This window comes from Podarcis liolepis (assembly GCF_965112155.1).
Source record: "Podarcis liolepis genome assembly, chromosome: 1".
NCBI classification, from domain to species: domain Eukaryota; kingdom Metazoa; phylum Chordata; class Lepidosauria; order Squamata; family Lacertidae; genus Podarcis; species Podarcis liolepis.
The window spans coordinates 43,425,371-43,441,797 of record NC_139554.1 but is presented as its reverse complement, the minus strand read 5'-3'; the positions used below and the strand labels follow the sequence as shown (position 1 = coordinate 43,441,797).

The window sequence follows — 16,427 nt, the reverse complement described above, 5'->3', positions numbered from 1 at the left end:
TGCGCCGCGACCGAGATTGCGAGGGACACGGAGGGCCAGAGCGCCGCCCCTCTTCTTATCGCCGCTGCGCGCTCCGCCCCCGGCAGTTCGAGGGGGACCACGGTAGCCCCGCCTACCGCGCGTTACGCCTGCGCAGAACGACCCTCCGACCTTCTCGGTTGCCCTGATCGGTCTGATTCTGACGTCACCGTGGGCGGTTTCTAATCGTTCTCTGGGGAAAAAATACCAACTCCAGTCCACAACGGCGGTTATATCTACCTTATATTTGATGAACTTGGCATAGGCATTTAAACAATATTACACCATTCTATGCTGGTTAGCCTCGAAAGTGTTGAAAGGTAGCGGGTCCCCCCCCCCAATTATTGTTTACTTTCCAGTCTGGCGAGGCGCAAAGGACTGTGGGAATTGTAGTCTGGCGCTTACGCCCTCCTGGTGGTTGCGCAGGCTTCCCGGTCTTTAAGCTAGTCATGCATTCATTCCTATGTGAAGTCCTGGAAGTCCTCGTGAGTGGAGGAGCTGTGAAATAATTTTACGTTGCTGGTTTTCAAAATGGCCTCAGCTTTCCTAGGCGAGAGGAAACTGCCCCTTGGCTGTAGTGTATATTTCTATTTTTATTTTATTTTATTATTCATTAAATTTGTATACCGCCCTATACCCCATAGATCTCAGGGCGGTTCCCAACAATATATAACTTAAGCTCTTAACCTTTTCCTCTGCTGACAGTGTTTTATTTCAGGAAAATGCACAAGAGTTCTCAGACAAAACGTAATAAATAGTGGCTATTCTAATCTTGGTGTTGATAGGCAACAATGCCCATGGCCAAAATTGTTAATCTCCTGACTGAAGGGGCAATCCTTTCACATCAGTCTTTTTATGAGGTGCAGCTACTTTTAATAAGATCAAAGGCAGAGGAAGCAACCTGTTCTACCATCATGGCTCACTTCTAAGACACCTTTTTGTAAATTAAGACCACAAAAAGCTCCTCAGCTTCAAGAGTATTTAAAAGCTTGCTGGAAGCCTGCAGAGGGGGAAAGGGAGAATTCTGGTTATCTTGCAGTCTGCTATATTTGTGTGGTGATGCGGAGCAACAGGTTCCTATACTCTTGCAGTTTTCTTGGTTTCTATGTTGGGTGTGGTGTGACAGAGCATTTCATGGTTTCTCTGCCAGCCTGATCACTTGCATTTGGCTACCAAGGCTGTGGTCCTATCCCCACTTGTTTGGGAGTAAGTTCCTATTTAACTCTCTATGGTTTACTTTTGAATAGACGTATAAGATTGCTATCTTATCAATATGTAGAAAGCAATTCTTATTGAACTTAATAGGCCTCATTTTTGAGTAAATCTGTTTGGGATTGTTCTGAAGTTGTGCTGAATACAGCCAAGAATCTCACATACATCTTAATGCCTTGGTATTTATTATTGGATTATTTTATCTTTCATGCTGTTTTATTGTAGCTTGCCCTGGAAGAGTGGGCTAAAAGCACATTTGAGTAAACATCTTTATAGACTTGAATTCGTCAGAAAAACCTAGATCGGTATAGCCCACTCTTCCACCTTAATTTCTTTAAACATGCAGTTTTCTAGATTTTGGACAAGCTAATGTGTCTTCCTCCCACTTCCTTTTCATACCTTATTGTGATAAAGTTTCAAGAACTGTGACACTCAAGAGCTGGTTTATAATCCTTGTGACACTAGTTTGTCTTAAATTTATTTTTAGAATTAAAATCTAATATGGGTGTCATTTTAACCCCTTGGTGCTATGTGTATTGATAAAATAAATTGAGATGAAATGAGTGCCTAAAGCATATTTCAAGTTCAGCAAAATGTAAGTTTAAGGAGTTGTAAAAACTACGTATGTATGCATGCATTTTATACATAAGCAGCATGTCAGTAATTTCCTCAGTTTGCTTTTATCTTCCTGCCTTTGAATTCTTCCTTCAAATTCTATACGCAATAGACCAATTGCTGGTATCAAAGTGGCAATCTTATAAGATTATTCTTCCTCAGAGATTTGCCAGACCCCAAAATAGAAAACAGTGTCTCTGTATTCTGAAATAGGGTGTGTCATTACTTACAAAACAGGTTTTAATGGAATAACAAACTTTTCAAATACATTCTTCAAAGTCACAAATTCCTTGCAGGCCTACCTGGGGGCTCGAGTGACTGATAATGCTGCTCTTTGTTTTTGCCTTAGACTGCAAAAAGTAAGCAAAACTTTAATAACATATGCACAAAACTGCAGTGATAGTGGTGGGAATTGATCTCAGGATAATGAAAAGTGATGTGATAAGCATTTGATTCTTTTAAATGGGCAGACTTGCTAGTTCCCACGCATTAAAATGTTGCAGCTGTGCATAAATACCTCTTTCCATTTTAAAAATAGGCTGTAGTTTTGTTTGGCAAAAGCAGGGGTCAGCAAGGTTTACCTCACCTGGGCCGGTTCACTCCAGCGGAGATCCCTCTGTGAGCCAGATCACGTATGCCCGCGATTTCCGGCATCTGCGTCTGTGCAGACACGATTCTGGCATCTGTGCAGATGTGATTTCCGGCGCCGCAGAAGCGAGTCGCTGTGCCGGTTTAGTGCAGCATGTGGGGACTTGCCAAGCGGGTAGCTCAGTTCGGGGGTGGCTCGCAGGCCGGTTAAATGACCCCCATGGGCCGCTTGTGGCCCATGGGCCTTAGGGTGCTGACCCCTGGGCAAAAGGTTTCAAATAGTTTCTCCCTTTAAAATTATATTTAGTGGTGGCTTCAAGCTGTATGGCGGATAAAGCTTATCATATTTTACTCTCCCAATATCAAGGGGTAACACATAGGATTGGCCAGTGCCAAGGTGAAGTGTATTAAATAATAGCATTTACAGGAAATCACCTTAATCCACCTTTAGAGCAGGTGTATTAAAGATACAAATTTGCTCAATTTTAGTTTGCTCAAATTGTTTCCATAGCCCACTACAGGTGCTAGCTGATTGCAGTGTCCAGTATGTAGAATTGCACTCTTATTACTACAAATTGCAAATATCCAAAATAGCTGGATTTGATGACTAACAGAACTAACCATGTCTACTTTTAAGTAGGTCCTATTAACGTCAGTGGGGTTTACTTCCAGGTAAGTGGGTTTAGGATTGCAGCCTTAATGTTTTCTTTCTGATCACACTGGAGTAGTCTTGAAGTGTTTGACTTTTTCTGCAACATTAGCCACTTGTTTGACAAGCCTTTTTACATTTAATTTTTTACTGTGCAATCTGTTCTCTGCAATGTCACTTTGTAGTAAATTTCTCCGCCTGGATTTTTATGATACCCTATTCCGTGGGAAGCCTATTACCGTATTTTTCTGTGTATAACACGCCCCCATGTATAAGACTGTTTTGGGGGACTCAAAATTAAGAAAATGGGGGGAGATTGCCCCTGTGTATAAGACTACTCCCCCTTTTTAACATTATTTTTTAGTAAAAAAAACCTAGTTTTATACACAAAAAAGTACGGTAATTGAAATATTTTTCTTGCTGCAGTTCTTGTTTACCTTACGCAGTTTATCTTTAGTGTCCCTGTTAACTGTAGAATAACTTTTATAATAGTACTAATGATAACTTAACAGAAAGCTTTTCTGTTTAGTTTCTTTTTTAGACTGAGCACCAGATTCCTTGAAGGATAAAAAACATAATGGATCCTAGCAGCAATTACCACTTCCTTCATGACATCCTGAGGAAAACTGTGAAAATCACACTGAAATGTGGCACATTCCAAGGGGTGCTGCAACATGTGGATTCCAGCCGAAGCATCTTTCTGAACAGAGGTTCTACATTTGTTTTGAACTAAATAATTTCTATTGGAAACTGTTTTTTCAACTATTATTAGGGGAGATCCTTGAATTTTCTAGAAGCAATGGTCTATGGATTAGAAGTGTATGTTGGTCTCTCTAATGGTTATCAAATGATTCATTATAAAGCCTCTGAATAGCTGTCAGACAATGAGTTATTATACTCAAAATTTACAAAAATCTTTAGCATCGGTATATCCCTGTCTCTCAGAACTTTTGAAAACTGATCGTTTTCTTTACGTCAGTCTATGGGCATCTCTCCACTCTTCACCCCGACGTTTCCAAATTTTAGATCTGGCCCGCAGGCCACCAGTTGGTCATCCCTTTTCAATACAGCCAGCTGTTAGTATTTGGGTGTAATAGTCAAAATAAATTTCTGCATTGAATATCCTTGGAATGCTTACCTAAACAATTTGAAATGTTAAAAGCAAAAGGGTTACAAGGGGTGCTAAATAGAATTGCTCCTGTGTTCCAGGACTGCATGAAATACTAGCCCATACAGCTCTTGCTGTTCTTCCTTAGGTTATCTAGGTGTTGGTTATTTAAGGTATGTGGGTGTTTGATGTTACATGCATATGGAAAAATCCAAATAAAAGAACAAGTATATTGGTAGTATTTCACTGATAGTAGTTCCCTGTAAAAAGGTAAAGGACCCTGAACGGTTAAGTCCAGTCAAAGGCGATTATGGGATTGCTTCAGGCTGGGAGAGCCAGCGTTTGTCCACAGTCAGCTTTCCAGGTCATGTGGCCAGCATGACTAAATCGCTTCTGACACAATGGAACACTGATGAGTGCCAGAGTGCACATAAATGCCATTTACCTTCCTGCAGCAGCAGTACCTATTTATTTACTTGCACTAGTGTGCTTTCAAACTGCTAGATTGGCAGAAGCTGGGACATGAGCAGATTCAAACCTCCAACCTTCCAGTTGGCAAGTGGTTTAGATCACAGCAACACCCACGTCCCACAGTTACCCTATGTGAGTATGTAAAATGCAGCATAATCCTTTTAAAATTTACTCAAAGGTAAGCCCCATTGAGGTAATTTGACATATGACCAAATAAGGGTGCATGGGATCACAGCCTAATTTCATAAATAGCCCAAATTCCAAGAATCTCTAGAACCAGGGAATGTATTGGATTACTCAGTGCTTGAGGTGTATTCCTGGCAGCCGGAGTTGCAGAACAGCATTCCTCTCTTCTGCCTTCAGTGGGATTTGCTGTCATTTCCTATTACTGCAAAAATTTGATCCTGGATAAGCAGGAGGTAGGTTGTATTCTTAGTTGCTGGTACCCAAGCACCATGGTTTAGGGGATTTAGCTTCCTAAATCAACACCCATCTGGAAATGCCAGATAGAAAGCTGTGTTGCTTTTCTGCAACAGGCTAACAGAGAGATCAGTTATAGAAGACATTGGAAACTTAGTCAAAAGCATTCATGATTTTACAACCTGAGTATAATCATGGTGCCTTTCTAGTACTCTAGTTGCACCAATCAGCAAAAAATATTTTTAGCAGGAGATTAATAATAATAACAATTATTATTATTTATTTATTTATACCCCACCCTCCCCAGCCAGAGCCGGGCTCAGGGCAGCTAACACCAATAAAATTACAATAAAACATAATTGGGGGGACAAAAAAACAAAGAAAACAGTTTATTAAAATACGGGTGAAAATACAATTTAAAATGCAACCTCATTTTACTAGTAGCCGATAAATCAAAACCATAAGGGGAGGGAAACATAAGGGTCAGACTGAGTCCAAACCAAAGGCCAGGTGGAACAGCTCTGTCTTGCAGGCCCTGTGGAAAGATGTCAAATCCCGCATGGCTCTAGTCTCTTGTGACAGAGCGTTCCACCAAGTCGGAGCCAGTACTAAAAAGGCCCTGGCCCTAGTTGAGACAAATCTAACCACCTTGCGGCTTGGGACCTCCAAAGTGTTGTTATTTGTGGACCTTAAGGTCCTCCGCGGGGCATACCAGGAGATGTGGTCCTGTAGGTACATGGGTCCTAGGCTGCATAGGGCTTTAAAGGTCAAAACCAGCACCTTAAACTTGACCCTGTACTCCACTGGGAGCCAGTGCGGCTGGTAAAGCACTGGGTGAATGTGATCCCGTGGCAAGGACCCCATAAGGAGCCTCGCCACGGCATTCTGCACCCGCTGGAGTTTCTGGATCAGCTTCAAGGGCAGCCCCGCCTTACAATAATCAAGCCTGGAGGTGACCGTCGCATGGAACACTGTCGTCAGATCAGGGCGAGAAAGGTAAGGGACCAACTGCTTGATATGGCGGAGATGGAAAAATGCCACCTTTGCTGTGGCTGCAACCTGCGCCTCCATGGAAAGGGAGGCATCGAAAGTTACACCCAAGCTCTTGACAGAAGGCGCTGGCACTAATTGAGCCCCCGCAAGAGATGGGAGTTGGCCCCCCAACCCCATGTCGTCCCAACCCAATCAGAGGACCTTTGTCTTCGAAGGATTTAACTTCAACCAGCTCCCACACAACCATCCAGCCACAGCTTCCAAGCATCTGGTCAGTGTGTCCGGGGCCGAGTCAGGGCAGCCGTCCATCAACAGATAAAGCTGGGTGCCATCAGCATATTGATGACAACCCAGCCAAAAACTCCAGACAATCTGGGCAAGGGGGCGCATAAAGATATTAGCAACATTCCATAACCACAAATAATTCCATTGTCTTCCCTGGATGCGGGTGGCGCTGTGGTCTAAACCACTGAGCTTCTTGGGCTTGCCGATCAGGTCAGTGGTTCGAATCCCTGTGATGGAGTGAGTTCCTGTTGCTCTGTCCCAGCTCCTGCCAACCTAGCAGTTTGAAAGCACACCAGTGCAAATAGATAAATAGATACCGCTGCAGTGAGAAGGTAAACTGTGTTTCCATGTGCTCTGGTTTCCGTCACGGTGTTCCATTGCACTAGAAGCGGTTTAGTCATGCTGGCCCCGTGACCTGGAAAGCTGTCTGTGGACAAAGGCCTGAAAGTGAGATGAGCGCTGCACCCCATAGTCGCCTTTGACTGGACTTAACTGTCCAGGGATCCTTTACGTATACCTATTATCACTGAAATGCTTTTGGCAGTAGCTACCCACTTTTCTCAAAATCTGCTTCTAGCACAGCACATGGATCTATTATGTGGCATCTCAAGGAGATTGATTAGATTTCCAGAGTTGTTTACTTAATGCTAAATATACAATATAATAACAAGATTTCATTTACTGTACTGAAAATCCCTTAGCAGCTGTCTGCAAGTTAAGCTTTTTAAAGTTGCCCTACTAAATTCATTGGAAGAACACTGGAATGCAAATGCTTTTAAGATTTATTTACTTGGATGAAATGCAGGTGTTTGTGCAATTTTTATCACATGCAAGAGAATTTCAGCAGTGTTGGCATATAAGGCATTAAATATATCCATATTTTATACAGCCAAAAAAGGCTAATCTCAGCTGTGCTGTATAAATTTCTCAATAGCTGGCATCCTTTGATGAATTCCAAAGCAATACCTTAAGCAACTGATAGGGTAGAATCATCTCTCACAGTTACATGTGCAGACATCTGCTGCATTTTCTGTACCGGTTACAGCAGAACCGGTACAGTTGAGAGCCAGTGTGGTGTAGTGGTTAAGAGTGGTGGTCTCGTAATCTGGGGAACCGGGTTCGCGTCTCCGCTCCTCCACATGCAGCTGCTGGGTGACCTTGGGCCAGTCACACTTCTTTGAAGTCTCTCAGCTCACCCACTCGCCTCACAGGGTGTTTGTTGTGGGGGAGGAAGGGAAAGGAGAATGTTAGCCGCTTTGAGACTCCTTAAAGGGAGTGAAAGGCGGGATATCAAATCCAAACTCTTCTTCAGAACATTATGTTTTTTGGCATGAATTTATTCATTTGTTTGTTTAACAAAATCTATGTACCACCTGATTGTAAGAAAACCTAAGTGGTTTCTAGCATTTTATTATGCTAAAAAGGATAAATATTCTAAGAATTTGATTCTTCACATAGCAGTCTGGATCCCTCATATTCACTTTTTCAAGGAACAAGCAACTTTTTATTGTCTAGATTTCTGTCCTGCCTCGTTCTGTAACTTACAAAGCAGCTAACACTAGTAAAAATAAATAAAAAGCAAATAAAACAAAAATATAGATTAGACAGGAAGATTAAGTTGAACAGGACAGAAAGAACCGAAATCATAACTAAACTAAATTCCATTAAAATAGGATAGGCCTTGTCAGGTGCCTAAAAGATAATAAGATGCTTGGCAAACATTGTTTAGGAGGGAGTTCCATAATTTAGGAGGCACCACAGAAAAGGCTGTTTTCTGGTGGTTACCCACAAACCTTAGACAGGAAAAACAGTCTAAGAACAGCTTCCAAAGAAGGCCTTGTCCTGACAAAAATGTAGGTTGCTCTGGAAGAATCACTTAATCACATTCTTGTCTATTGGAATAAGTATGACTACTCTGAATAAATATATTATATATAAAAAAAGTATGACTACTCTGGCTCATTTGGTGTGGTAGGTTGCAATCTGAAGACCTGAAGCTGCAAACACCTACATAGGGTGTTAGGCCACACTGATTTAATTGATGATAATAATTTTATTATTTATACGCTGCCCATCTGACTGGGTTGCCCCAGCCATTCTGGGTGGCTCCCAGCTAAGTTTTAAAAACACAACAAAACATTTAAAAACTTCCCTATACAGTGTTGCCTTCAGATGTCTTCTAAAAGTCAGATAGTTGTTTATTTCCTTGATATCTGACGGGAGGGCATTCCCCAGGGCAGGCGCCCTACCTGGTTCCCTGTAACTTCACTTCTCATAGTGAGGGAACCTGGAGACCCGAGGTTCTACTCCCTTGGTTTAGTTCCTCCTGTTGTTTTTAATGTGTCTTTATTTTATTATTATTTATGTGGAATACATTTTAATTCATACTCTTCTCTGAGATCCTTTGGAATGAAGGGCAGGCTAAAAATAATATAAATATACATACAGTACTTGGCTTTTAAACTGCACCATTTTAAACAGGACAGTAAAGAAATATCATAAAACAGATTAGCTCAGTATAGTGCTACAAAGCACCTTAAAGAAATAGGATTGATGCACACAATTTAAAAAATCCTCAATGTTCTGTACATTAGCTATACTAAAAGTATGGTGCCCACCTAATTATGAAGAAGCAAACTATACAGTGAGCAAACTGTTCAAAGGTTACAAGAAAGCTTGACAGTTAGATGATTTTCACGGAATTCCACTCTGCTATGTTCGCCAGTGATGTTTTATATCTCATGATTCTTAATAATAATTATAATCATTATTTATTATTTATACTCCACCCATCCGACTGGGTTTCCCCAGCCACTCTGGGTGGCTCCCAACAGATTAAAAAGAGAATAAAACATCAAATATTAAAAACTTTTCTAAATCCTTTTTGCTTTGGTTAAAGGGCACGACACTTACCTTACTGTATTTTGTTTACTTCAGTAAAGAACTTGGAAAGTGGCAGATATGTACCAGGAGTAAAGATGTTCTTTGGCCATGAAATCGTCAATGGTGAGAATATATATATTTAGTTATACTCAGAAATTCTTGGTTGGGTTTAATGCCGTCTGAGAGTTCTTTTTGTCCCACCCCTTTTCAAATGAGGTTCCCTACTCAAGGATGCCTATGCATGAGCGTAGCCAAGATTTTTGTTGGGGGGGGGCAGGACTTTTGTGAGGACGGCAAAACCAATGTGATTGGTCAGTTTGTTAAGTATTTCTATTGTTTTACTTGATCTACTCCCCCTTGACTATCCCCATGTGCCTACATCCGTTTCAGTGAAATTTACAAATATATGTGCAATTTTATTACAGTGAGTAGTACCACAGGATTCATAAAATGCTCTGGAAAAGCTGTAATAAAGATCTGTTGGTCACATTTCAACACATTACACAAGTTAATTCCAACGTTTTACAAAAATGCATGTTCCATGAAAAGCTAGAAGTCTCTTTGCATATCCTTAAAGTCAATACATGCTAATGTATGATCTGAAGCTTTGATGGCAGTACAGTAGATAGTGGAATGATTTAAGCATTAAATAATGGATATTTCATGTTTGTGATCACTATAATTAGAATCATCACCATCAGTATATTTTGTATGTCTCTTTGCTATGGTAGAACAGCAGCTCATAATGTACAGAATAAAATATAACAACCTTTCAAGACAATGCATTAACACTTACAAAACACAACACAGTTTAAACAAAAAGTCACAGTACTATTAATAGGGCAAACAAACATATCATGTTAGTAAACACTGAAACAATGCCTAACAATAAAATACAAAGCATCCAAACAGCAGCAAAAACAATATCCCCTGCAGGAAGAGTGGGGAAAGCAAGTGGAAAAACTCTTCCTTGTTGGTTACAGCAAACCCTGCTCTGTAGCAATGAATTGGTGGCTGCTAAGGTATTAAGAGCTTGCCTGTTCCAAACTGCTCTCAATCTTAGGCTGCAAACCTCTCTCCTTGGAGTAAGCCCCTTTGAACAGAATGGGATTTACTTTTGGGTAAACTGGATTATACAGTAAGTCTTCTGTTTACAATATGGTATAATAATAATGACTTACCCTACACAGTTATTGATAGATTACAGGCAAAGCTCAATAAAAGCATTTAGTAAAAGCTCTGAAAACTATATGGAGGAGGGGTTGACATGAAAGCATTTGAAGGTCATCTTGTAAACCTGTAGAACAGACATTTTCAGAAGCTTTTGCCCTGCTCTCTTTGAAATGTACAGCTTTTAAGCCTTACCTCAAAGCCTCTGTTTTAAAAGGACACTTTTATTCCTGTGGAAGCATCACACACCCATTACCCTTGCAACCTTTCCCGCCCTTGTCTGCTGCTGAATGTCTCGCTTTTTGTCATGGGAATGATTCTGCTCTATTTATGAATGGCTGCACTCAGCCTGCCTTACCAGGTTGGTCTGGCCCTCTGAGCATAGGCCAAGTCTAGGAATTTCCACGTTTGGCACAGTTTAGACCAGGGGTCTGCAACCTTTAAGATAAAAAGAGCCACTTGGACCCGTTTCCGAAGGAAAAAAAAACTGGGAGCCGCAAAACCATTGCGACATAGAAAATTAATCAGGGCCCCAGTGTACCATAAATCATAATCAGTGCCTGATGTAAATAATAATTAATAATGAGGGCCCAATGTCATCATCGTCATTATAAAAATAACTTTTTTGTCACTTTTTTATTATTTCTTTGTTTGACCCCTCAGAATTACTCCTCCTCATAGAAATAAACGTTAAATTAACAAGTTACCTTTTTTATGTGTGTGTTCTTCACTCCCCTTCAAAACAGTGACCAGCGTACATGCCCCCTTTCAATGCAGTGACCTGCGTACATGCCCCTTACAATGTACTGACCAGCATACATGCCCCTTACAATGTAGCGGGCGGGCGGGAAGGTGACGTTGGGACGGTGCGTGACTAACGCACACACCGCCCCCATGCGACGTCACAGCCAGTACAGCGCCCGCCACAGTGGGGAGTGTCGGGGCGCACAATGCGCCTCCTCCCCTCGCTAGTATCCGCCCCGGAGCCGCGGCAAAGGTGTAAAAGAGCCACATGCGGCTCCGGAGCCGCGGGTTGCAGACCCCTGGTTTAGACAAACCTTCGTTAATTCTAACTTTTGCTAATTCTACCAAAATCTAAAATGTATGCATGGAAGTTGCAATTGTTATTTAGGGACATACTAGAAATCCTTCATAACATTTTCAAACTTGCCCTTCATTGGTAAGATTCAAACCAAATTTGGGGTATGGGAGGAAAACTTATGTAGGGTTGTATTAAATGAATGGGCCGCCCAGCAGAGTCTTAGGGGCTGCATATTCTGCAGCCTTTCTCAATTCAGTGAGCCCTGTTTCCTTTCTCTCCCCCAGCCCCTTCCCTGTTTCATTCTCAAATCCTTGTGCACTTCCCATTCTACCTTCTCAAGGACCTTGTTTTCAGATCCTGAATAGGCAGCCTGTTGTGGAGAGCATAATAGTAGTGTAATACTAGCTGCTTTTCTCAATAGAGCCAAAGTGGTTTTTGGAGAGATTCTGTAGAATAGGCCAGTGTAACTTCTGTCCTATTTCCATGACATGTTTGCATTTACCGTAATTTAACCCTCTTAAGCATCATGCTATGTATATTGTCCTGTAGAATGAGTGCCTCTTTTCCAGCACATTCCAATCTTGGTAGCTTCCTTTCTTCTTGGGAGTCATGATTGCATTCTTCATTTGCCAGTAGAGTTTTTGGCCTATCTTCAATTTTCTAGGTATTGTGTAGTTCCTCATTGAAGGCAAAATCTGTAATTGGAGCTGTATATTCATGTTTCAGTGGAATTAATTGATGACTCGGAACAACATGCTGCAGAAGGAAAGACAACTCCTACCAGGTACATATGAAGAGTTTTATCATCAAGGATCACTGGTGAAATATTAGGATAAGTTAGGTGGAAAATCTTATATGTATACTGATTCAGCAAACTAAAGCAGTCCAGAAGCCTACTACTTGCAAGATGGCTGTAATCTATTGTCCCATAACCTTCTACAGCATAGCCTGTGAACTTTGCACATTGCCTCTGTAGTTCTTAATTTAAAATAACCTCTGTTTCTGAGTCCAGCTTCTCATTATTACCCTTCCTCCACAACTGAAATAATATTTTGTGTTGGGGGCAGGGTGAGGAGTGGCGTGGTCCCATGTCATGTAATTTGAAAAAACTTGAGCTAAATTTCAGGGAATCTCCATTCAGAGGTAAACAAACGTTACTTCTACAAGCAAGCAATTCCAGTTAGGATTGATATCTTATCTCTAATTTTGCTTGCTTGGATTCTACTATTTTTCTGCTGATGAACTTCCCTTCCTTACTTCTAGGGTAACCCAGAATAACCTCCTGACCTGAAGCCCATAGGTGTAGGCAGATGCCCCCCCCATCAAGTAAATAAATAAATAACAATTATTAACTAAAAGTAGAATTTGACAGATTTTTCTGAGCACTTTTCAAATGAAAGTAATTTAAAACGACTGTTGTTGAGACATTTCATTCCAAATTTGCTAGATAGAGCCAGATAGAGGATGGTGACAGGTGGGTGCATTGCCCCCCACTAACACAAATCCTGGCGATGCCCGTGCTGAAGCCCCATTGCCTAAATCAATTTAAATTAACCAAGAGCTTTAACAATTGCCAGTTCTTTTGCAAGATGTGAATGTTTGCATAGGAAATCCTTGCTGCATGTAGAATAAAATGCCAAGAGTTTTTATGTTTACATTAGTTAAAATGTAAGATGTATTCTGTCCACAATTTTACCGTCGCTGATCATGACACTTGATCAGGGCACCCTTAACGATGTGTTGCACAGGGAAGCTCCATCTACCCAAGTGTCTGCAGCGGACAAAGGAGAACCACGGAAGCAGAACACACAGAATCCTGATTCTCTTTCTCAGGCCACTCATCAGCTCAACCTGGGTAACTTCAGGTACAACTTTTCAGGTAGCTACCAGAAATTCAGCTTGATATCCAAGCAGCAAGTCATAATCCCATAATTTTTATGTCATCAACTTGGGGCTCTATTTGTTTGTTTATATGCTCCCCACACTTCACATTAAGGTCCCAGGGCAGATTACAGCAGTAAAAGTATAAAAACAAGTAGGGTCCTAAAAACATAAAATATTAATAGCCCAGGGTAAAGAGGTGTGTCTTCAACCTTCTCTGAAAGTTGTACAATGAAGGTGCCAGATGCAGCTATGTGGGTATGAAGTTCCATAGTTTAGGGGTTGCCACAGAAAATGCCCTCTTCCGGGCATACCTCTACCCATCTCCTGTCTGCTTGCCCAGGCACTTTTTCAACCATTAGCATAGCCTAAGCCATGTGGAAGGTTAATCAGCCCTTGAGAGTATTCAGCAAGCAATTAGCCCAGAAATCCAGTTCAGTAGTTTATTTACATCTGTGGATAAGATAATGGGCAAAATGGAGTATTTGTGGTTAGCGCTGTAATTGCTTGGGTGGAAGAGAATTCCTAGGACTCTAGATTCAACTGGAAATTACCGTATTTTTTGCTCTATAAGACTCACTTTTTCCCTCCTAAAAAGTAAGGGGAAATGTGTGTGCGTCTTATGGAGCGAATGCAGGCTGCGCAGCTATCCCAGAAGCCAGAACAGCAAGAGGGATCACTGCTTTCCCTGCGCAGCGATCCCTCTTGCTGTTCTGGGGTTCAGAATATTTTTTTTCTTGTTTTCCTCCTCCAAAAACTAGGTGCATCTTGTGGTCTGGTGCGTCTTATAGAGCGAAAAATACAGTATATGGAATGTAAAAATAATATGGTCGCTGTAATACAGAAAGCCTTAGCTTTTATTTCCTAGCCTTCAAATGCTTAATTTGGAAACTGTATCACTTTATATCTTCATGTCATGGAGCAGTAAGAAAAAAGGCCTTTTAATTACAGTTGTGTCTTGACAAAAGAGCATCCAGAAACAACCTACTTTATAAGAGATTTATGTGTAACTTGCTGTTAACAAGCATTATAACCAAATGTTTTGAAGAAAGGGTTGCTGAGTTAATCAATTTATTTTATCTGTTTTCGAAGTATTGTTTCATGTCTCATCACAGATTACCTTTTTCGTAAAGGAGAAAGCGTAGTGTATTTTTTACAATACATATTTTATAAACGTATACTGTGAGCATAGGCAAGAGAAAATGTTTAGTATGGTATCTTTTTAACTGCAGATCAAGACAAAGGGGAGGACATAGAATATGTTGTTGTTGATCAATTTCAGAAGCAGTTTGGTTCTGCAGTGAGTATAATATTGTTACTTTTACTTAAGGGTGTTTGTTTTGGTTGCTGTTCTGGGAAATTGTAGTTTGGCCAAGGATTTCTAATGGAATACCCAGCACCAAACTACTTTTCCCAAGGTTCATTGAAAACTCTGACCAATCACCAAGTGGTATAAATCTAATATAAATCTGAATGTTTAGAATTCATCATTTGTTATATTTGTTTCCAATTTTTCCACTAAATGATACAGCAGTGAGCAACAGTAAAATCCAAAATAATAATCAAATCAGAAAAGAGGTATGTAAAACATAAATCAATAAGAACAACAGCCAGTTGAACAAATTGCAATATTTACAGTGATTAGTTCAGTTTGTTAGAACACGGTGCTGATAATGCCAAGGGTGCAGGTTCGATCCCCATAAGGGACAGTTGCATATTCATGCATTTCAGGGGGTTGGACTAGATGATTCTCAAGGTCACTTCCAACTCTGATTCTATGAGAAAGTCAGATTGTGCTTGAATAAAAGCATCTTTGCCTGTCTGGCCAGAAGGTTATCCAAGAAGGGGCTCAGAGATTCTTCTCTGACAAGGAGTTTCAGAATTTCTTTCCTTTCTTGATCTACATGCTTCAGATGTTGAGGGGAAAAGGGGGAGCGTCTCTTGAGAATCTTGAACCACAGGCAGGCTCATATGATAGAATGCAGTATTTCTGATAAACAAACCCAAAGTTGTGTTGGACTTTGCATGTTATAACTAACACTGAATTAATGCCTGGAAATTTCACCAGTAGCCATTGAAATTATTGCAACAGGCTTCCTGTAACTTGTCCTGGTCAATGGTATGGCTACAGCGTTCTGATATATGCCTTGAATGACCATGTTGGTTGGCACTTAGAATGTGAGGCGCTTGAATACATCAGTATAAACTGTTGGAAAATCTGGCCATAAATCAAAAGTACAAGTCTTAAATCACTTGTTCAGGCTTGTTGTTGGCGGCTCTTGCAGGAGTGTGTGTGTGGTGTCAAAAATCTAAAAATTTATTACCAATTCTGAATTGAGTTTAATAATTTTTAGTAGATTATTTAAATTGTATAATTTGCCCATAGATGAAAGAGCAGCATCTTAACATTCCACCTTGGGGTAAGCACAGTACAAAGGGTATATTGTTACACGAGAAAATAACCTAGTAAACACCATCTAGGTGGGAAACTTTTGTTAGGCTGTAGAATGTCTTACACCTAAAACTTCGTATTTAATGGCATTGTCTGAATAAACGCTAGTAATGCTCAAGGAATGGAAACCCTGGGTTATTTTTATCTTTACACTTTGCTGATTATCCCTTGTTTCTCACTACCTCCGATGTATGCTGGGTGTGAATTTTATGTTTGTCACAAATGAGGCATCATGTTTTCTGACCAGTCTTCTTCACTCTCCTTTACCTAGTAGTTTCTCCCCTTCTCACTAGATGGTGCACATCAAAAAGCAGAATGTTTGTAGTGTAGTAGCAGAGGGTGTCAATTTGTGTCGCCATGGAAAACTCTCTTGGTTGCAGGTAAGAAGGAATATTTTATAAGCACTTAACATTGCTATTTGGAACCTTTGGGCCGAAACTTTTGATTTTGTGTTTCTTAATCAGTGGTCTTCTTATAGCCAAGAGATACCTAAGAGGAACAAAGAATATGCTATACCTGGGGTCTTCAGTATAACTCCCCTTTTTCTTTATTGTGTTGTTATGTAGCCCTTTGTTAACATACACAAATATATTCCTGGGGCCCTCTAGAGTCCTTTGGGACCTTCTAAGCCATGGGTAGC

At 40.7% G+C, this 16,427-nt stretch overlaps 1 protein-coding gene across 4 annotated transcripts in view; it reads left to right on the top strand.

Moving 5' to 3' along the window:
* Positions 1-134: 134 nt before the first annotated feature.
* The window catches only part of EXD1 (exonuclease 3'-5' domain containing 1), a 30,097-nt gene continuing 13,804 nt past the window's right edge, over positions 135-16,427 (top strand). The window contains exons 1-8 of one of the 4 annotated variants that reach the window (XM_083508233.1): positions 629-765; positions 879-995; positions 3,612-3,792; positions 9,297-9,365; positions 12,181-12,238; positions 13,203-13,333; positions 14,568-14,635; positions 16,081-16,167. In XM_083508233.1, the coding sequence (XP_083364359.1) occupies positions 3,660-3,792; positions 9,297-9,365; positions 12,181-12,238; positions 13,203-13,333; positions 14,568-14,635; positions 16,081-16,167 (546 nt within the window). In that variant the 5' untranslated portion in view covers positions 629-765; positions 879-995; positions 3,612-3,659. Of the gene's footprint in view, positions 504-628; positions 766-878; positions 996-2,141; positions 2,400-2,682; positions 3,106-3,611; positions 3,793-9,296; positions 9,366-12,180; positions 12,239-13,202; positions 13,334-14,567; positions 14,636-16,080; positions 16,168-16,427 lie in introns of those variants that run through there. The other 3 variants (XM_083508234.1, XM_083508231.1, XM_083508232.1) reach the window with 3 other exon arrangements.